A 23,011-nucleotide genomic window follows, 5' to 3' on the forward strand; every position below is an offset into this window, starting at 1 on the left:
ATCTGTAAGGATGCATTCTAAATGGGAGCAAGGTGGTACTTTAGTAGTGGAACTGGTTCCCATTTTGTAATTATCTCCCCAAACAAAATTCTTTTGGTACCAAATATAGATATGCAAACTAAAATATCAAGCTCAGATACGCAAACCAAACACCAAGTTCAACTATGCAGATGGATCACAGTTACACTTATTCAAGACAATATCTCGATTTTAGCATTGCACCTTTGAACTGCTTACTGCTCAGCCAGGTGGAGGCACCTCTGGGTCTCCCTGGCAAAACAGGTCAGTGCAGCTGAAGCCCCATCGGCACCCACCCCCCCGCTGTCGCAGCAAGCTGGACTGGGCAAGGCTTTTATCAGTGTCTTATCTGGTGTGCTACAACTGTTATCCCAAAACCAGGATTCTTTACATGGTGTGCATACAAAAGAGCCAAATTTAGTACACCAAGATGAGACACAGCCTATCACAGAGTTGCGCAAGTCTGGATGCTGGAATAAACTAGCATTTTAGAAAGAACAGCTATCACACACACAATTTTATAACCACATTCATGCAGTAAAGAACAAAGTTACTCATGATCTTCTGTATTATCACAAAATGTACATTTTGGGTCCATGGATTCTCATGATTTAACAGTCTGTAAACTTACTGTACCATATAACAGACACAGACTTATCGAAACTGTAATACATTTAAACAGATACCTACAAAGAAAACAGGTTAATAATGCAAAGCATCTGGCTGAGTGTTCTGCAAGTTTTCTGTGACTTGTGTGTTATCAGTAAATTCTCTCTCAGCTTGTTGAAGTTCAAACCATTCCGCCTGTAAAACTGTCTGCAATGATTTAATGATCTCTTGTAGAGATTGATTTTTGTCTTGCTCTTCTCACTTTAAAAGCATTAATTGCAACAAAATATTATACTTCAAGGTTCTATTCTCCAGTCACTTTTCCCAACCATCTCACTTACATGGCAGCCCCCACTGATTACAATACTTCACAAGATCCTCTTTCCTCATATTTCCAAGTGCTTTCCTATGTTTTAAAATACCTCCCAATACTGATTTCTTAGGAACACAACTGAAAACTGTGGCTTCCTAATCCCATATCATAAGCAAAAACCATAAGAAAAGCGGGGGCGGGGGGAAGTAAGCATGTAACGGCTTGCAGCACGAGTGGGGGAAGCTGAGGGAGAAGGCTTACAGTGCACTTACACAAACAATACCACAAAGAAACAATTGTAACAACAACCAGTAAAACCATTAACTCACATTCCTGACAAGCTGCTTGATTTTCAGAAAGGCAATACAGAGAAGCATGTAATATGTACTGTAAAACTTGCAGATATAGCTTATGTACAGGTGAAGGAGCTTGCCCCATTACTCTTGTTCAATGAGGACTGCTTTCCCTGTTGCACCCAGGGATTGTGTGGCCACAAAAATTTAATCAGAATCACAGAATGTCAGGGATTGGAAGGGACCTCAAAAGCTCATCCAGTCCAATCCCGTCACCAGAAAAAGAACACTTAGGTGAAGTTACACAGGAATGTGTTCAGGCGGGTTTTCAGTGTCTCCAGAGAGGGAGACTCCACAACCTCCCTGGGCAGCCGGTTCCAGTGTTCTGTCACCCTCATTTTGAAGAAATTTCTTTTCATATTTAAGTGGAACTGTCACGGAGGCACCCCAGAGTCAGTTTTAGGCAAATAACAAGGTCCAAAACAGACTTTATTCTGGCAGGAAAAGTACAGCCAATAAGCCAACCAAAACAGGGTTTATACAATTAGTTAGCACTTTGGTAACATAAAATACAGATTCATGTATCAGTTGAGGATATTATTGGGGTGCAGCAAATGAGAATAATGAGGATCCACAGTGTGCATGCATGCACTCACAAGAAACAAAGCCAGAGCACTCTGACTCTAGGATACTACACTTGCCCGATGGGCAAGGATTACACTTGCCTGATTTAGGTAAGGACTTACACTTGCCTGAGTTTGGCAAGAACTTAGATTATCACTTGCCCAAAAGAGGAGGTGAGGCGCTTCTAATCCCAGGAAGTTTCCTTAGGTGGCATTCCCGTCTAAGGGGAGGACTCTTGGCTCAACAGACCCACAGCTCCAAGAAGATCACACGAAGGGAATCTTTGGCAGGAACCCCATTTTTAGTCTGATCAAATCTGGCTGTGGGCATTGCAGAAGCTTCTTGGCTTCTCTACTAATGACCCTGCCCAACCAACTCTGGGTCTCACAAAAGAGCCATTAACTGCCCCATTGAAGGAGAGGGGGATGTACAACTGCCACAGCAGTTCTCAGAGGTGGGAAGAGTGTAATTGCCACAGGAACCTCCTGTGTTACAGCTTGTACCTATTGCACCTTGTCCTATAATTTGTTGTCACTGAGAAAGCCTGGCTCCATCCTTGTAACACTCATCCTTTACATATTTATAAACATTAATGAGGTGACCCTCAGTTTCCTTTTGTCCAAGCTCAAAAGCTCCAGCTCCCTCAGCCTTTCCTCATACAGGAGATGTTCCACTTCCTTCATCATATTTGTGGCTCTGTGTTGGACTCTCTCCAGCAGTTCCCTGTCCTTCTAGAACTGAGGGGCCACAACTGGACACAATATTCCAGGTGTGGTCTCACCAGGGCAGAGTAGAGGGGCAGGAGAACCTCTCTGACTTACTGACCACTCCACTTCTAATTCACCCCAGGTACCATTGGCCTTCCTGGCCACAAGGGCCCAGTGCTGGCTCATGGTCATCCTGATGTCCACCAGGACCCCCAGGTCCCTTTCCCCTACACTGCTCTCTAACAGGTCATTCCCCAACTTATACTGGAACCTGGGGTTGCTCCTGCCCAGATACAAGACCCTACACTTGCCCTTGGTATATTTCATTGAATTCTTCCCCGCCCGACTCTCCAGCCCGTCCAGGTCTCTGGATGGCAGCACAGCTTCCAGTGTCAGCCACTCCTCCCAGCTTGGTGCCATCAGCAAACTTGCTGACAGTGCACTCTATTCCCTCATCCAAGTCATTGATGAATATATTGAATAGTACTGGTCCCAGTACTGATCCTTGAGGCACTCCACTAGATCCAGGCTTCCAACTGGACTCTGTCCCATGGACCACATCTCTCTGGCTTCTTTCCTTCAGTCAGTTCACAATCCACCTCATTACCCAATCGTCCAGACCGCACTTCCTCGGTTCAGCAGCAAGGATGCTGTGGGAGACTGTGTCAAATGCTTTACTGAAATCAAGATATACCACATCCACTGCTTTGCCATCATCCATTCACCTGGTTATGTCCTCATAAAAGGCTATGAGGTTGGTCAAGCATGACTTCCCCTTGGTGAAGCCATGTTGACTGCCCTGAATGACCCTCTTAACCAGTTGGTGCAAGACCTGAGTGCTCTGGCCACTTGGTCACCATCGTGCTGCATGGCAGACCTGTGACTGCAGGCAGTGACAGGCAATGGGCACTTCTGTGACAGAACTGGCCTCCAGAGCAACCTTTCCAGAAAGAAAAGTGATCTCTGCAGGGCAGGGCCTGAAGGCTTAGGTTTTCTTCCAAAGTTTCCCTCCAGAACACGCCCAAGACAGTGACTTGCAGATCCAAACACCAGGGTACAGCTAAAAAGTGTGAGTGTGCAGGGCTGGGGCACGCAGCTATGACCTCTCATAGCCAGATGTTCCGTGAGAGACCTGAAGGACCAGCAGAGCAGGGTCTGGGCTTTACCAGCGTGCACTGGGCGCACTGCAGAAGCTGCCCCAGGGCAGTCATCATGAACTGGCCCCTCAGAGCCACCATTTCCAGCCCTGGACTCTCACCCCAGCTCAGAGAAGTTGTTCTTCCCTCCATGGAGGGACATTGAATGAGTAGATCAGCAGCCCGTGTTTACATTGTACGGATGAGATGTGAGCATGCACATCATGTATGTGAGGTGAGATGAACCTGAGTGAACACAAATGCCATCAAGTGTTCCTTGGGGTTCCATGATGGCATGTCAGAGAGACTTCACTTTGGGAATAACATCTGATGGGAAATTGCCTAAATGAAACACTGGGATGTGCTTCCTTGAACCAATGTTCCTGTGTCCATTCCTTATGATGTGGGGCATCTCAGACGAGTGCAGAGCAGAGCAGAGCAACACACTGCAGGGCTGAGGTGCCACCCATCGTTTGGGAGTGGAAACAGGACACCAGAGAGACTGTGACTCCTGCTTCTGTGTGCATAAGGGAAAGACTCTGTCTCTGAACACCCCTGGGTGCTTAAGGAGTCCATGAGGCCTACTCAGATGTGGACATCTGACAGAACCCTGACATTTCTGTGTGCAACTCCAGGAACAAATGCAACTAGCCCAGTGAGATTCATCTGAGCTGCCTTGGACAGGCTCATTGCAAGTGCTCCTGTCTGCTGTGTCACCCTTGCTCATGATTCTAGATTGTGCTCTCAAGAGCACGAGAGCAATTAGAGAGGTTCTGGGGTCCTTGGACAAGGGAGATGTCAAACGTGTCTTCAAGAAGGGCACGAATAAGAATCAGAAGAATGTCGTGGTTTAACTCAAGCTAGCAATATAATGCATGATAGCCGCTCACTCACTCACTCCCCCTTCTGCAACCCCTGAATAGGTCACAGAAGCAGGCAAAAAAGTGGCCTGCAAATGGGCGAGGAGCCCCGTGCACGGGTAGGTAGGCCAGGGAAGGTGGGAGGATGGGGACACGGTATCTCTTTTTGGAGAAGAGATTTCTGTTCGGTTGGGTTTTGTTTCACTTTGTGGTTTTGTTTTGATTTTTTCTGCCTCACCCCTTGCACTTCACGTTGGCTTCTTTTTCAGCCCGCAGCTGGGTTGGGCAGCAGGGTGAGGGACTGACCGAGCCACCGAGGAAGAAAGACGGGAGGCGGGAGAACAGGTAGGTGAAGGGGTTAGGGCTCCCACAGCTGGGCTTAGAAACTGCAGGCCACCGTGCCACCCCTCTGGCTGGCAGGGATACCCCAGCTTCCCTTCCCAGGGGGAGGCAAACTCGCTGGCAAAAGGCGGGGGGGGGGCAGGATCGGGGGTGGGGGAAGAAGGGCAGCCGAGTTCGCTCAGTCTGTAGCCCATCGGCGGCGAGGCAGGTGGGGGAGAGGAAAAAGGTAAACTAAGTTGGAAAAAGAAAATAAATATGTATTTTTTTTAAAGAGGTAGTAAACTGATGTAAATTTAAAAAAAAAAAAATGGACAATGAAAATGAATACATAAATTACAAAAAAAAATCTAACTAAAGACACAACAATAAAAAAGAAAGGGAGTGCGGGTAGGGTGTACTTGTATTTCTTCTCACAAAATTGTCTGGGGGTGAGGGGAGGGAGGGTGGGGTGGTGGTGCTGGTGGAAGGAGGGGGCATTGGGGGAGGTGGGCAGGCAGGATGGTGTTTGTGTGAGGTGGGGCTGGGGGCACACATGTTCAGGATGATTATTAATCTGGGGCCATCTGTTAATCACTGATAGAATTAACACAGTCCTACCAACTGAGGTGGTTTTGAACGGGTAATTAGCATATGAGGTAAGAGCCATAGAGAGGTATGGTTTAGTTTTTACTGGTGTTCATTAACATGCACGGGGTTAATGTCCCATTTCACTGATTTGTCAGAGGTACTTTCCCAGTCATGTCCCTGCTGCTGGCCTGTCACCTCCTGTGACAGAACTGACCTCACAGTCCCCTTCACAGACACATGCTTCTTATTGGGTTATGAGTTTCAGAGACACAACTGACCTCATAATACCATACTACCATACCCACACATCACCATCCTTATGGCCCAGGACCTGATCAGATAAAAGTATGCTTTTTTTTTTTTTTCTAATTTATCAAATCTATTTCCTACTGATGATTTGAGCAAGAAACATTCTTAACAGGAACTACTGTATTTATGTTAACATATTTCATATCTCCTCTTCTGCCTGTTTTTTTTCTTCCAGATTTGCTGTCTTCAAAAACTTCTACCAGGGAAAGACTCATTGAATCACAGAGTAACTCAGGTTTGAAGAGAGCCCTGAACATCATCTTGTCTCACTCTCCTGCTCAGGGGAGGGTGAACCATGTGAGGTTGTTCTAGGCCTCCACCTAGCTTTACCTCATCCACAAAGGAGCTGAAAGTGTACTTGTCACATCATACAGGGGGAGAATAACAACGTTCAAAAGTGTTGGCCCAAGTGCTGGCCACTGAGGGATTCCACTGGTAACCAGCTGTATGAAGGACTTTGTATCACTGATGATACTGGGGCTTGATTGTTGAGCCAACTTCCCACCCAGCATCCACTTCTTCAGCCCAGACAGTACCAGTCTGGCTATAAGGACACCACGGGAGAACATGTCTGAGGCCTTTCAAAATTCCACATACACAAGATGCCTTTCTTTCCCCTGCCCATTTTGGTTCAGAAACCCCTTTCTTGTCCTTCAAGTGCCTGGAAAACGGCTGCAGAAGGATGTGTCCAATCCATTTCCCAGAGACAGAGGAAGGCTGACCAGCCTGTAATTCTCCCGATTCTCCTTCCTGCTCTTCTTGAAGATGGGTTTGTCATCTACGTTTTCCAAGGACCTCAGAATCTCTCTGGTTTCTCTGTCACTTTTGAGAGCACAATCAGGAATCCCAAGCGTGACATAGCAGACAGGAGCACTTGCAATGAGCTCGTCCAAGGCAGCTGAGATGAACCTCACTGGGCCAGTGGGGTTTGTTCCTGGAGTCACACACAGAAACGTCAGGGTTCTTTCCCAGGAGCCCAGCCCAGCTTACCAGCAGAGAAGCACTCCAAGGCATTTTAATGAGAAACTAGGAGCTCAAGGAGGCCTAGCCGAAACTATTTGAATACAGACTATTTCAGATTCAATAAGGTGTCTGTCATCATCAGAAAAACCTTGGAAGCTCTTCTGATCATGTGTCTTCTTTGACTTTATTTATTGTAGTTCAAATAATATTCCCACTGAAATACTATTTTTAGTGTCCTATGTATGTTTTCGGACTTAAAGTCCTCATGTACATATGGAATCATGCTTTCGGTGTAGGTAAACACAGTAAAGCAACCAAGAGAATATTTGTCTCTGGTCCCATCTATTACATCCCCCCTGAAGCTGGAGGTGAAGCCCTAGCATGCAGAACGGGTGAAGGAGCCAAGAGCCCAGCTGCCACGTGGTCCATAGCCCATAGCCTCCTGTAACACATATCTCCATCTTCCTGCTTCACCAGCCCCCAAGCAACAGGAACCTTGTCTGTTAATTCCCTACATGTTCTATTCAGTCACAGACTTCAGAAGGACCTTTGAACACCCTCAGAAACCTGGAGGTTTGCTTCTGATCTTTACTTCTCTAGACGTATGTTCAGTCTTCAAGGATCTGTGGTTCAAGAACTCATCACCAGAGGACTCATTAAAATGGAAAAAAACTCCAAGGAGCCAAGTCTGTGCATAATTTTCCTTTAGTCTTCAAATCTTATGTGGTTAATTAGAGAGATTTCAGGAGAGTAGTCCAAGTGAAAAGATGTCAAAGCAAAGAGGTCAAGTAAATAAAATACTTGATTTTGAATAGCCAGTTCAGGATTAATCCCAACATATCCAGGTCACAGGAATGCCTTCAAGTAGAGCCTGCACTATCTCAACCCATGTGGGTGGACTGGCACAGCTACCCCCAGCATGGAGCATTCCCCATGTCCTAGGCTGAGCCATGCAGTCAAGATGAAAACCTCTGCAGTGCCCACTTGTTACAGGACTCCAGGTATGGTGTGAATCATTCTGCATGACCCCCCATACCTCTGTCACCTCATTTTGCTTCTGCTGCCCACCTTTGCAACTACCAAGACTATGGGAGCTTTGGCTTTGGCATCAACCCTACATTCTGGGGCAATGTTTCTAAATTCCTCCTTTGCAGCTTCCCCTGCTTCCAACTCCTGTGTGCTGCCTTTTTCCCCTGGAACTCCATCAGTTTAGACAAGCAGCCTCCTGAGGTGAATGCTTTCTGGGTTTTTTTGGTGGGTACTCAGAGACATCATGCTTGTCCTTGGAAGAGGCTGTCATGTAAGGCCTATCAGTTTTCCTTCAGCCTTCAGAGCTGCTTCCTATGGCACTACTTGTAACATTCCCTCCATTACATGAAAGTCATCTCCACTGGAGTCATAGAATCATATATAGATCATAGAATGTCCTGAGTTGGAAGGGAACCACAAAGATCATCAAGTCCAACTCCTGTCCCTGCATATAACAAACCCACAGTTCACACCATGTGTCTGAGGACATTGTCCAGTCTTTTCTTGAACACGGCTTGAGGCCATGACACCTCCCTGGGGAGCCTGTTCAAGTGCTCCACCACTGTCTGGGTGAAGAATCTTTTCCTAATGTCCAACCTGAACCTGCCCTGACACATATTTCTGTCATTCCCTTGGGTTCTGTCATTGGTCACCAAAGAGAAGAGTTCGGTGCCTGCCCCTCCTGCTCCCCTTACGAGAAAGCTGTAGACTACTATGAGCTCTCCCCTCAGTCTCCTCTTCTCCAGGCTGAACAAACTGGGTGACTTTAGCGATTCCTCATATGGTTTCCTCTTCAAACTTTGCACCAACTTTGTAACCTCTTCTGGACACTCTCTAGTAGCTTAATATCTTTTTTATACTCTGGGGCCCAGACCTGCACACAGTGCTCCAGGTGAGGCCGCACCAGTGCAGAGCAGAGCAGGACAGTTTCCCCCTGCCCGGCTGGCTGTGCTGTGCTGGATGCATCCAGGACACGAGTCCCTTTTGGCTGCCAGGTACACTGTTGGCTCATGTTCAACTTGCCAGCAACCTGAACCCCCAGATCCCTCTCTGCAGAGCTGCTATGCAGCATCTCGTCCCCCAGTCTGTATGTACAGCCAGGGTTGTCGTGACCCAGGCGCAAAATCCAGCACTTGCTCTTGTTGAACTTCATGCGGTTGGTGATTGCCCAGTTCTCCAGTTTGTCCAGATCCCTCTGCAGGGCCTCTCTGCCCTCGAGAGTGTGAACAGCTCCTCCCTATTTTGTGTCATCAGCAAACTTACTTAGTATTCCCACAAGTCCTGTGTCCAAGTCATTTATGAAGACACTGAAGAGCACTGGCCCTAAGATGGATTCCTGTGGAACCTACTAGTGACTGGTCCAACATAACTCCATTTACTAGAACCCTTTGAGCCTGGCCCATCAGCCAATTGCTCACCCACTGCATTGTGTGTTTATCCAGCTGTATGCTGGACATCTTATCCAGGAGGAGACTGTGAGAGGAACTATCAAAGGCCTTACTGAAATCCAAAAAGATCACATTGACAGGCTTCCCTTGGTCAACTGGGTGAGTAATCTTGTTGTAGAATGAAATTAAGCTTGTCAAGCAGGACTTTACCCTCATGAACCTCTGCTGGCTGGGACCAATGACTACGTTGTTGTTCAGATGTTTTTCAGTAACTCCCAGAACAATCTTCTCCATGATTTTGCATGGCATAGAAGTGATGCTGACAGTCCTGTAGTGACCTGGGTCATCCAAGTCCAAGTCCAAGCCGGACTTGGCGACTGTTTGGGTTTGATCAGAACAGAAACCAGAGGGTGTGGGATGTAGGAGGAGGTAGGTGGGACTGTGCAAAGTAGTGAAGGAGCTGGGAGGGAAGGGAGCCCTTGGCAGGATCATCCGCATGGACAAGCTCCAGGAGACACCGATAACCACCTCCTGGCCATCACATTAACCACTCCTGGTGATCTCATCAGCCTTCATAGTAATAGGTAAATAAACCATAATAACACTAGTCCTAATTATAATATAACAAATCCTTCCTTAACTCTCTGTGTATTCTCAGTCTCCTGGGGATGAAGAGGTGTGTGAGTTCCACAAGGATTAAATCCAGCTACTGCAAGAGCAGCGTGTGTGGATTTGGGGCCAGCAACAGGACTGAGACCAAGCGTGTGGGTACCCTGTGACCTTTGGTGTTGGATACTGGACCCCAGTGGGATCTGGACCTCCAGCAAGTGGGGTGGGAATGGTGTGTGTCTTCAAAACAAGAGGGGACTGGTGTTGGGGAGTTTTTCCGTGTACCCCTGGAACACGCCTTTGTGCTTAAACTGAGATGTGAGGTGCCACACATGGAGCAGAGTCCCAGCACCTCAAGGGCCACTGTGAGGGCTCTCACTGAAGGGGCAGGAGCCGGTTCTTGCCCCAGGGCAGGGTCAGCACCCATCCTGTGAGTGCTGGCTGTGGGTCCATCCCAGCCCAGCTCTGCTCCTGTGAGGGTCTCTGAGCACCCCATTGCAGGACCCTCAGAGTCCGTCCTGTGGCATGTCCCATCTTACCAGCCAGAGAATCTCCATGGCCTGGAGTCCAGGGCTGGAAATGGTGTTTCTGAGGAGTCAGTTCATGATGGTTGCCCTGGGGCAGGATCTTCGGGGTGTCCAGTGCACACAGACACAGACCAGACCCTGCTCTGCAGGTCCTTCAGGTCTCTCACAGGACATCTGGCTATGAGAGGTCATAGCTGTGTGCTCCAGCCCTGCACACTCACACTTTTTAGCTGTACCCTGGTGTTTGGATCTGCGAGTCACTGTCTTGGGCGTGTTCTGGAGAGAAACTTTGGAAGAAAACCTAAGCCTTCAGGCCCTGCCCTACAGAGATCGCTTTTCTTTCTGGAAAGGTTGCTCTGGAGGCCAGTTCTGTCACAGAAGTGCCCATTGCCTGTCCCTGCCTGAGGTCACAGGACTGACACACAGCACGATGGTGACCAAGCGACCAGAGCACTCAGGTCTTGCCCTGACACAAGGGATCGAAGGAGAGTGTGGGAATGGAAAGAGAACAGCTCTGGAAGACCAAGTACTAGTGTTTGCTGGCGGTGCTCCTATTCTGGACTCTTTTCCCCTCCACCAATGCACACATGAAATGTCCCTGCAGCTCCAAAAAGGCTTTGGAGGAAGGATCTCACGTAAAAAAAAAAAAATAACCAAAACTGCTACAGGACACAGAGAGCACAACTCCACACATAGGCTACCACTCGGTCAGAAAATAAAAGCAGACAGTGAATTACAAATGAGATGACAACATTATCACAACAGAAAACCACACCATCACCACTAAAAAAAAAAAAAAAGACAGGCTTAGTTTTCAGCGACTTACATGATAACTCCAATGCAGAAGAAGATGGGCAGTTTATTGCTCAAAAAAACCACCCAGTCATCAGTTTCCACAGGGCATCCTTGAGCTCCTGGTTCCTCATGCTGTAGATGAGGGGGTTCACTACTGAAGGCACCACCGAGTACAAGACAGACACCATCAGATCCAGGGATGGAGAGGAGATGGAGGAGGGTTTACAGGAAGCAAATGTACCAGTGCCAATAAACAGGGAGACCACGGCCAGGTGAGGGAGGCAGGTGGAAAAGGCTTTGTGCCGTCCCTGCTCAGAGGGGATCCTCAGCACGGTCCTGAAGATCTGCACATAGGACACCACGATGAACACAAAACACACGAAGAATAAACAGGCACTAACCACAATAAGCCCAGTTTCCCTGATGTAGGCATCTGAGCAAGAGAGCTTGAGGATTTGGGGAACTTCACAGAAGAATTGGTCCACAGTATTGCCCTTGCACAGGAGCAATGAAAATGTATTGGCTGTGTGCAGCAGAGCATAGAGAAACCCACTGGCCAATGCAGCTGCTGCCATGTGGACACAAGCTCTGCTGCCCAGGAGGGTCCTGTAGTGCAGGGGTTTGCAGATGGCAAAATAGTGGTCATAGGACATGACACTGAGGAGAGAAAACTCTGCTGTGATCAAGAAGGAAAAAAAAATATAATCTGGGAGCACATCCTGTGTAGGAGATGGACCTGGTGTCCCAGAGGGAATTTGCCATGGATTTCAGGATAATGGTAGAGATGGAGCCCAGGTCGAGGAGGAAGAGGTTGAGGAGGAAGAAGTAGTCTTGCATCTGGGCAGGAACAATGCCAGGTTCCAGTATAAGTTGGGGAATGACCTATTAGAGAGCAGTGTAGGGGAAAGGGACCTGAGGGTCCTGGTGGACAACAGGATGACCATGAGCCAGTACGGTGCCCTTGTGGCCAAGAAGGCCAATGGCATCCTCAGATGTATTACAAGGGGGGTGGTTAGTAGATCGAGAGAGGTCCTCCTTCCCCTCTACTCCGCCCTGGTGAGACCCCATCTGGAATATTGTGTCCAGTTCTGGGCCCCTCAGTTCAAGAAGGACAGGAAACCGCTGGAGAGGGTCCAGCGTAGGGCAACAAAGATGATGAAGGGAGTGGAGCACCTCCCTTATGAAGAAAGGCTGAGGGACCTGGGTCTCTTTAGTTTGGAGGAGAGTGAGGGGTGACCTTCTTAATGTTTACAAATATATAAAGGCTGAGTGCCACGAGGATGGAGCCAGGCTCTTCTTGGTGGCAAACAATGATAGGACAAGGGGTAATGGGATCAAGCTGGAACACAAGAGGTTCCACTTAAATTTGAGAAAAAACTTCTTCTCAGCGAGGGTGACAGAGCACTGGAACAGGCTACCCAGGGAAGTTGTGGAGTCTCCTTCCCTGGAGACATTCAAAACCCGCCTGGACATGTTCCTGTGCGACCTCACCTAGGCGTTCCTGCTTCAGCAGGGGGATAGGACTAGATGACCTTTTGAGGTCCTTTCCAATCCCAAACATACTGTGATACTGTGATACTGTGAAGTACATGGGTGTGTGGAGGTGCTGGTCACAGGCTATGGTGGTGATGATGAGGCCGTTGCCCAGGAGGGCAGCCAGGTAGATGCCCAGGAAGAGCCAGAAGTGCAAGAGCTGCAGTTCCCATGTGTCTGTGAATGGCAGGAGCACAAACTCAGTGATGTAGCTGCTGTTGGACATTTGCTGACTATAGACATGCAGCACTGTCACAAGAAGGAAGAGACAGTGACAAGTTAGGGGAGACTTCCCTGAGCAAAAACTAAGCCATTCCCCATACACCCTCCCCTGCTCCACACCCCCTTGTCCTTTTCCAGACCTTCCTTCAGCTCTGAGGCTGAGCCCTGGGTAGTGCTGGCTGGAGGTGCCATGAGGAGCAGGGCCTGTGCCCGCTGGCTGCCGAGGAGTCAGCCCTGCTCTGCAGCTGGTGGGTCATGGGAATGGGGGGCAGGGGCCAGTCCTAGGGTTCGACTTTGTCGGATGAACCTGCTCCTGGTGCAGAAGGGCCTGTCAGCATCTGCACTCCCAGAGACAAGGAACTGATATGGCACATGTCAGGTTGAGACGTTTGGGGTTTTTACAGCCTAGGGAGTGTTCTTGGATGTCAGAAACCTTCACCATTTCTACTGCACTCAGGGAGAACAGAGTGAGTCCTGCAAGGCAAGAGGATGCCTGTGGGTCAGAGCAGAGTGAGAGGAGCTGGTCTGTCCCTCTGTCTTGCTCCCAGCTGCCCTGGGCTGGCACCTTTCTGAGGTTGAGGGTGATCACACTCCTCTGTTACCCTGAAAAGCCACCAGGCACTACTGAGAGCAGAGGGATCCACCTCAGACTAGGATACACTTGGCTCATTTCACAATCACAACAGCATATTCTCTGTCATAGCATCTCTGTGATTCTCCATGGCACTTTCAGATAACACAAAGATGCTACAGGACAGGTTCGCATCCTGGAGAGAAGCTCACAGCTTGCAGGGAAACCTCAAGGATACAGTCAAGTGTCCTAGTGATGGCATTTGATTCAGGGAGATTCAGCTCATTCCCCAGCCCCACAGACTGCATTGCCCATAGCCTCACAGCTCAGAGCAAAGCTGGGACATGTATTCCCATGGACACACCTGTAGGAAAAGAGCCACAAGATCACACTGTGACTCTGCAGCTGAAACTCCCATCCCCAGAGAGTCTGACAGCAAGAACAAGATCACAACAGTGACACAGAGCAGTGGAACAAGAAGGAAAATGCGGTGAGGGTGGGTGTGAGAGAGGCCAGGGCAGAGGCAGCCGGGCACTCAGACAGCGTCACCCTTCCCCAGCTGTGCAGCCACCTCCCAGACACCAACATTGCCGGGCAGCTATTCTCAGTCCCTGTGCTCTGCAGAGGAACTGGAGCTCTGGCTGCAGAGGAGCTGCTTCATGCCTTGGAGCCCCCGGCCCTGAGGGCAGAGGCTTTGCTGGGTGGGAGAGGAGGTGAGGGGACAGCTCAGAGGAGGGATCTGCACTAGAGGGGGTCATAGGGTGTTTCCTATGTTCTCCCTCCCACAACATTTCTGGTTTTGCTTTCTTCTCCTTCCCAGATCATGTCTCTGCTGCCTGGAGATTTTCCTCCTGGGAAGTGTTTCTCTGTCCTATGCCTTTTCTTTGTCAGCACTCACTGATCCTATCCCACTGTGTATGCACTCACTCTGGCCCTACAGAGGCCTGCCTGTTTACAAGGTACTGCCTGGGTACATCATCTTTCTGTTTGCAGATTGGAAAAAAGGACAGGTTAGACCAAGCCTGATGAGTCCAGCAAAGGTCGTGCTGGTGCTGTCCATTAGCAGAGGAGTGGCTGAAGGGACGTTCAGGAGGGTCCTATCAGACCTACTGATCACTCAAAATTACAGCTCACTGGTCTCAGTGACTTGTTCAAGCATGAGAACTCTTTTTCCATTTCTCCTCTCAAATTCCCCGAGAGAAGCAAATTGAAAACAGGGACTCCAGAAAGCTCCTTAGCTTTACAATAATCTCTGCATTTACCTTCCCCTTGAAAAGTCCTGGCAGGAACTTCCTGGAGCTATGTGGAGCTTCAATTAGTCCAGACACACACAGCATATTCTTGACAACAGAAGAACCCTTCCATGCTAGGAGGTGCTTCTTCCACCCAGAGCTTCTCCTTCAATTATGTTTTGATTTCTCTGGCACACAGCCCTTGGGGTGCAGGGACCCTGCTGTAAAGGACAGCCCTGGGCACCCCTGGCTGCCCACACAGCTCTACACACCTGGAGTCATCCTCAGCAGAAAGCAGTTGTCATGTGTTGTCTCTCTGATGGTTTCAAGAGGAAATCCCTGCTCTGCAACATGTCCTCCTCTGTACAAGACAACCTCACATCTCATAGGCTGTGCATTCTGCCAGCATCAGGAAATCCCAACATGATTTGCAGATGCAATGAGCTGCAGCCACAGACCTACTATCTGTGAAGATTTGTCTCTGTGAACTCACAGCAATATTCTCATCCCAGACTGCATTTAACCTCTCTCTGCCTGCCTCCCTTCTGCTAGTTCCTGCAGGCAGACCCCTCAGCCCTGCTGTGTTTTGCAGAGGAGCTGCTCCTGGGCAGAGCTGTCTCTCTGCAGTGCTGCCACTTGCCATGAGCTCCCTCTGTCCCAGGAGCCCAGCCCAGCTCAGCAGCAGAGGAACAGCCCAAGACAGCATTTCCCTGTCCCCTCTGGGCACCCTCCAGGTGTCCCTGGCACTCCAGAGGAACCTGCTTTGAAACAGGCTGAAGTCATCACTGAAGTTCCTTCTCTCAGCTCCAGAGAGACACTCCTTTCCAGCATTGTATTCTTCCCATTAGAAAATAAATTAGTATACGAATTACCTCTCCTTGTGCCATCATTAGACTGGACACCAGGAAGGTTACGGTAAAGGATCTAATCTCTCCAAAACGGGGCAGTATATCTTCAGTTGAATGGATTTGGGCATTTTAATCTGGGTTTGTAGTTCTTGGGCTAGAAAGACATTCAGCAGTCTTTTGACCATGTCATGTGTCTGCTCTGAAGCAAAGCCTTTGCACCCACGGGATCTTGGACGCTTGGTACCAGGTTTCCTTGTGGCAGGTCGCCTGGTGCCACAGTTCTGGGGATTCAGTCCAGAAGGGAGACAATGTCCTCAGCCAGGGACCTGACTGCTGAGCTGGAGCTGTCAGTGTTGGAGACAGAGCTGTGACAGTGATGGAATAAACTGCCAAGGTGGGGTGGCAGAAGTTAGTTCATCTGATCTTCAATGACAGCAGCCTCCAAGCACAGTGACACTCCAGATTGAAACACAGTTCAAATCTTTAAGGTAATTCAAGAGCTCTTGGTGGCCACTGATGAATTTAGTAAGGGAAAGAGCTGAGAATCTCTGTGTCCTCTTGTTCTCCATCTTCACCAGTGAGGTCTCCCAGGCTGCTGTGACTCGAGACAGGAATTTAAAGCAGAACAACCAGCAGTGGATGGGGATCAAGTTAGAGGTCACTTGAACTAACACAATTGTTATTAGTCTATGTGACCAGGTGTCACAGGGGGAGTAATTTAGGGTTCTGCTTGCTGCAGGACAATGTTTATATTTCTGAAAGAAAAACTATATGCATATTCAGAGCTTGAGCTTGGAGCTCAGCAGAGATCATATCTGCTTGCCTGTTGTTTTGTGATTCAAATGTATCAACCTTATTGTGTTCTTCTATTAACCCTTCACAAGGGGAATCCTCCTCCACAGAAGATGTGGGGATAAAAGTTCTCCAATGCCCTAAAAATCCCAAAAAGGCATGTAATCGTTTTACTGCAGCTGGTACAGAAAGTTGCTGGACTGTGTGCTGTACCTTATCTGGTGTTTCTCTAAGCTGTCCATACCAAACTATTCCTAAAAATCATACAGTAGTACTAGGACCCTGTGTTTTAGTCAGATTAATTGTCCATCCTTGGCCTGCAAATGCACTTTCAGAAATCCAGTAGCAGCTTCGGTTTCTTGTTGTGTCAGTATTAAAATTTGTGCTCCTGTGTCTATTAAAAATTTCACCAACTGTCCACGAGGGACATCTGGAATTAAAATGTATGGGTCACTGTCACTTATCTATTGATAATAATTTGGCTTTTTTTTTCTTTTTTGGACACATGCCCTGCAATTCCTCCCTCAGAGGGAGGAACGTGTAAACACTCCTCTCTGAGCAGGCAGCAGAGCAGTTGAGATATGTTTCTTCTTCTCATTACTATCTCACTTCAGGAATGCTTCAATGAGACCCAAAATAATGCTGGGACACTGTTTCTGGATTGCAGCTTTAGGAATGCCTACTGCTAACGCCTTTCTCCGCAGTCTATTTCTCCACTTCCAGGGCTCTGCTTGAAAATCTTTAAATATCTATTGCCTTGATACAGTTTCTGTCCCCTGTAGGTTTGTTCATTTCACTGGTCTTACTCGATGAGCAGACTTTTGTTCTGATCTCTCTGCTGCCGAGGTATCCCATCCCATCTCATGGGTGTAAGTTATGTTGTGCATTAATTCTGCCCATGTGGGCATTGGAATTCAGGCGGCATTGGGGCCTAATCCATTATTGTAGTGTGTGTCTCTCATGATTTCATATCATTTTGCAACAAGGTGGGGTTTAAGAATCGCTGAGGCCCCTCTTATCAGTGGTTTTAGCCTTGTATAATCAATTGTGGCAGATATTGGGGTTTCATGTCCTCCCCTCTCATACATTGCTTGTATGCAGGCAGCTTTTGTAATAGCTGTCTGGATGTCATCAATAGATTTTATGAGGATCATAATATTGTCCACAAAGAAATGTCATTATTCATCCCACTTCTAATTCTCTGTCCATCTTTATAGTTCGAGTCATAGACCTTGTAAATGAGAAGTTGTGCTCTCTGTGTATTTAAACAAAATAAATGACCCTGCAGTGAATTGTTTGTCTGAGTTCTTTCCTCTGCAACCTTTGTGAAGCTCAATACGAGATGTCTGTGTACAAAGATGGAGGAAACAATCCCAACAGAGCAGCTCTGCCAGGGATCACCAGTGTTTTTCTTTCTAGAGTTGTTCTCTTTCCACTTCCCCACACTCCTTTTCAGTCCTTGTGTTTGTGTAAGGCCTAACGGCTTCCAAGGCTCGGTTATAGTCGTATTGTGTGTCAGTCCTGTGACCAGAGGCAGGGACAGGCAATGGGCACTTCTGTGACAGAGCTGGACTCCTTAACAGCATTTCCATCAGCAAGGGGATCTCCTTAGCACAGTGCCTGAAGGTTTAGGTCTTCTTCCAAGGTTGTTTTAAATAACATGTCTAAGGAATAGACTCTCAAGAAGCTCGTTGCTTTACTTGTTTCTCTGTGGGCTCAGTGTGATGAGATCAGGGTCCCAGTGTGGCTTTCAAGGGACTTAGGGCTGGTTGTTCAGGTGTTTCTTCCTGGTGGCATGTGAACAAGGCAGGGTTCCTCTGAGCACCCTCCTTGACCACCTAAAAGCTTGTGTGGGAGGCAATCAGTACCAGTGACCACCGTCAGCTGGGTCTGCCCCCCAGCCTGACCAGTATGACCCTGCAGAGTCACCACAGCCCACTTGATCTACAGAGCAAAATCCCCAGCTCATGGGCCCTGGTGAACATGGCGACAGGGTGCAGGGATAGCTGACCAGGCCAATGCAGGTGTGGTCTCCTTGGGGAAAGGTTTTGTGGGAAGGTGGGATGCCCCAGGACGAGAGCAGGGCACAGTGTGTATGCATGACAGACATGGAAACAGTCTGTCATGCTGCTGGGTGCCAGCTTGGGCCTTTTGTGTCTTGGAACCACCATTTTCATCATTATCCTCTCACCATAGCTGAGAGAGGTTGTTTCTCCCTCTATGGAAGGACACAGGATGACTAGGTCAGAAGTCCAGGTGTGCACTGAGGGGAGATGTGAGAATGCACATCCTGTGTGGAAACATGTACCCTAATAAGCACAAATGCCATCAGCTGTTTCTGTGGAGGCCACGGAGGCCTGTGGGACAGTGTATCAAGGTCACTTCATGTTGAGAGTAACTTCCCCGAGAAACCACTTGAATGCAGTACTAGGATGTTGTCCTGGTTTTGTTAAAAAACAAGTTTCTCTTTTAGTGAATTTACCTGTCAGATAAAGCCTTCATATTAGCTGCATTTTCCTGGAGAACCAGACACATGTTTTGGTAAACCTAGCAATGGAATGCAAACTTATTGATAAGCACGGATGGACATCTCGAGAGAGGGGCAACAAGAAACCGGTGACCAAGAAACTGACCAACGGTGTATAACATTCCATTCACGTGAATACTTCATATAAAAGTGGGAGATCACGAGGATCTCGTCCCTTTTTTTCCCCTTTTTCCTCATGGCTGACATTAGGAGAGGACCTTGCTGGTCGTCCCTGCGAACTGAGGCCTAGTGAGAGACTGAATCCAGCTCTGGTTGGCTGCAGAGTCCAGTCCAGGACTTTGGGTGCCGGCTCTGCACTTGCTGAGACTTTCAAGATTGGTTTTGTATATTTTGTATTATTTTCTCTATTCTTATTAGTAGCATTAGTAAAACATTTTTAATTTTTCCAACTTTCTTCTCTCTGTCCTTCTTTTCCTCCTGATTGCCTGTCCTTAGTGGGAAGTGGGAGAGGGAGGGGCAAAAACGGGGAAGTGGGGAGGAGAGGAGGTTAACAATACATCTGCCAGGGTTTTGTTGTCACCCCGCAATCTTAACCCTCGACAGATGTGCTTCCTTGAACCAAGGTCCCCGTGTCCTGAAGACCTGATACAGCTCCACCACCCAGACCCAGTTGCTGCCCAGCTTCGTGGCTGATGACTGCACCATCTCTGCTCACAGACTCATTAGGAGTATTTCCTGCAACTCTTGAGTGGACTGAATGTTTGCATTTTAGAGCCATTTGTCCCCTTCCTGTTCACATGCGCATCACATGAATGCATCACTGCTCTCTGCCCCACTGTAGACAGGCAGAAGGCTTTCTCCACCAGCTTCTCTCACCAGTGCCACTGTTTTCTACAGCGCCCTCATCCTTGACTGCATGATGCCCAGAACAGCCCTCCTGAGACAACTTGACAAAGCCTTTATTCTACACCATCCTCACATCCCTGCTCAGTCCCCTCCTCCACAGCTTAAGGACCAGAAAGGTTGGGCAGAAGTGGGGCACTGAGAAAAATGGTCAGGAAAGCTTTGAGGTGCACAGTGACCCCATCAACATGTTGCCCAACTGCTCTCTTCTGAACAGGCCCAGAGGATCTGGGCAGCATTTGCTGTGTCCCAGAAACTCGTCTGGAAGGTTGGGTTATGGAAAAAACTTTTGGTGCGACAAGGTGCAGACAGGGGTTGGTGGAACTGGCTGGTGTCACTGTGAGACATCTCTCAAACACCTAAGAAAAGTCATGGCTCTCAGGGAGGTTGAATGGTCCACTGAGGAAAAAAAAAAAAAAAAAACAACAAAAATTACTTATTATAGAATCATAGAATAATTGTGGTTGGAAGAGGCCATTAAGATCATTGAGTCCAACCATAACCTAAATCTGGCACTAAACCATGTCCCTAAGAGCCTCATCTATATGTCTTTTAAGCACCTTCAGGGATGGTGACTCTACCATCTCATTTGGCAACCTGTTCGATTGCTTCAAAACCCTTTCCGTGAAGAAATGTTTCCTAATATCCAATCTAAACCTCCCCTGGCACAATTTGAGGCCATTTCCTCTTGTCCTGTCACTTGGTACTTGGGAGAAGAGACCAACACTCTCCGTGTTACAACCTCCTTTCAGGTAGTTGCAGACAGCTGTAGAGAGTGATAAGATCTCTCCTCAGCCTCCTTTTCTCCAGATTGAATCCCCCAAGGTCTCTCAGCTGCTCCAGACCCTTCACCAGCGTTGTCGCCTTCCTCTAATCTCTCTCCAGCACCTTGATGTCTTATCTGTCATGAGGGGTATAAAACTGAGCCCAGGATTCAAAGTGTGGCCTCACCAGACTGAATACAAGGGGATTATGTCTTGTACAACAACACTACCCTTTGAGTGACATTTCTTCCTCCTCATGTTCAGTCTCCACCTTCCAAGCTGAGCTGTGTGGTAGTGTACTGTAGAAAGGAGGACCTTGAAAACTACAGACCTGTCAGCCTCTTATCTGTGCCTGGGAAGATCATGGAACAAATGCTCCTAGAAGATGTGATAAGGCACATGGAGGACAGGTGCCACCTGAGCACACGCTCCCTCATGTTCAGCTGCTGTAAATCAACACTTCCAGGTCTTTTTCTGATAGACAGCTTTCCAGCCACTCTTCCCCAAGCCTGTAGTTTCTGTATGTACAGTCGGGGTTGCTGTGTCCCAGGTGCAAGTTCTGGCACTTGCTTTTGTTGAACTTCATACGGTTGGTGATTGCCCAGTTCTCCAATTTGTCCTGATCCCTCTGCAGGGCCTCTCTGCCCTCAAGAGTGTCAACAGCTGCCCCCAATTTTGTGTCATCAGCAAACTTGCTAAGCAATCCCTCAAGTCCTGAGTCTAAGTCATTTATAAAGACATTGAAGAGCCCTGGCCCTAAGATGGATCCCTGCGGAACCCACTAGTGACTGGTTGCCAGCCCGACATGACCCCATTTACTAGAACCCTTTGAGCCCAGCCTGTCAGCCAATTGCTCACCCACTGCATTGTATGTTTACCCTGCTGTGTGCTGGACATCTTGTCCAGGAGGATACTGTGAGAGACAGTATCAAAGGCTTTATTGAAATCCAAAATATCACATTGACAGGCTTCCTTCAGTCAACTAGGCGTGTAACCTTGTTGTAGAATTAAATTAGGTTGGTCAGGTAAGACTTTCCCTCATGAACCCGTGCTGGCTGGGAACAATGACTGCATTGTCATTCAGATGTTTTTCAATAAATCCCAGAACAATCTTTTCCATGATTTTGCCAGGAACAGTAGTGACACTGACAGGCCTGTGGTTGCCAGGATCATTCCTGTTGCCCTTGCAGATTGGGATAACGTTTGCCAGCTTCCAGTCATCCTGGACCTCTCCAAATTCCCAGGAGCATTGAAAAATCATGGAGAGAGGTCTTGATATAACATTGGCCAGCTCTTTAAGCACCCTTGGATGAATCCCACTGGCCCTGTCGACTTGTAGGGATCCATCTGGAGTAGCAAATCCCGTAAAAGTTCCAGATTGATTGGGAATTTATCATTCTCACAGCCATGGTTTTTCAGCCTGGGATTATGGGGGCCTCCTCCCTCGCCCAGCCAGCAATGCTGTACTCAATAAACCCTGGGATTATGGGGGCCTCCTCCCTCGCCCAGCCAGCAATGCTGTACTCAATACACCCTGGGACACATCTGGCCCTCTTGGTAACCAGAGCATACTCTTCACCATGGTGCAAGGTAGAAGAACAAAAGACAATGGGTGGATGGTATAAGAGGAGAGGTTCAGCTAGGAAATAAGGAAAACATTTTTCCCCAGGAGCTCAGCCAGTAACTCATAGAGGCTGTGTCATCTACGACCTTGGGGGTTTTCATACTCTGACTGAATCAAGCCTTGAACAATTTGATCTGACCCCGTCTGTGACAGGTTGAACTGCAGAATTCCTAAAGTTCCTTTCAACCTCAATTCTCTTATTATTGTCATCACTTAAAATAATGAATCCTGTCTGCAAATGCTAACGTAAAGAGATGTAAATCCTTCCAGTTTAGTTCAGTATGCTCGTACAACAAAGAGTGACTTGCAAAACACCTAATCATGAACTACAGACACTACTGACCTTGCACCATTAGACATTTTGAAGCCCACACAATTAGTTGAGTCTTGCTCTAACACATATCTCGAGACTGTAGGATAAAGCATCCTTTAGCAGAATGTTGCTCATTATATGCTAAAAGAATTTTGAAATCAGTATGCAAACATGTAAACACTTGGCTCTTTAAGGTGTGAACACAGTGATTACATTTTGTATATAATGGCTTTTACTTTTCTTGCTGGCATGCTGGCTTTATTCTAGCATCCAGACTTGTGCAACTCTGTGAATAAGTATCTCATCTCTGTGTGCGAATTTGGGACATCTGTATGCACACTTTGTAAAGAACCCTGGTTTTGGGACAACATGTGTTTCTGTTTCTGGGGTAACTGGGGAGATGAAGGGATCCAAGGCTAACTTCCAAATAGACTGTGAACCTAAGACTTGCTCTGGGAAGGATCTAAACCCTATGTGTATCATAAGGATGTATATTTTCCAGTAATACAGCCAACCATACGAACAGAGAGACATGGTACGGTTGGGGAGGTGAAGAGCAAGGCTGTCCATACAGTGATGGACCCTAAGGAGGCTGCTTTCCCTGCCAGTCCACACCTTTTAGGAGACACTCT

The 23,011-nt window shown here is 47.9% G+C and overlaps 1 protein-coding gene across 1 annotated transcript; it reads right to left on the bottom strand.

Moving 5' to 3' along the window:
• Window positions 1-11,160: 11,160 nt before the first annotated feature.
• Window positions 11,161-11,742, bottom strand: LOC136106444 (olfactory receptor 14A16-like). The gene has a single exon (XM_065846777.1). The coding sequence runs from the start codon at window positions 11,740-11,742 to the stop codon at window positions 11,161-11,163; it is 582 nt and encodes a 193-aa protein (XP_065702849.1).
• Between the last annotated feature and the right edge of the window lie 11,269 nt (window positions 11,743-23,011).

Source organism: Patagioenas fasciata, chromosome 11 (genome assembly GCF_037038585.1).
Source record: "Patagioenas fasciata isolate bPatFas1 chromosome 11, bPatFas1.hap1, whole genome shotgun sequence".
In the NCBI taxonomy this organism is placed as follows: domain Eukaryota; kingdom Metazoa; phylum Chordata; class Aves; order Columbiformes; family Columbidae; genus Patagioenas; species Patagioenas fasciata.

Coding starts and splice junctions, on each gene's coding strand:
- LOC136106444 (XM_065846777.1), bottom strand. CDS start 11,742: ATGTCCTATGACCACTATTTTGCCATCTGCAAACCCCTGCACTACAGG.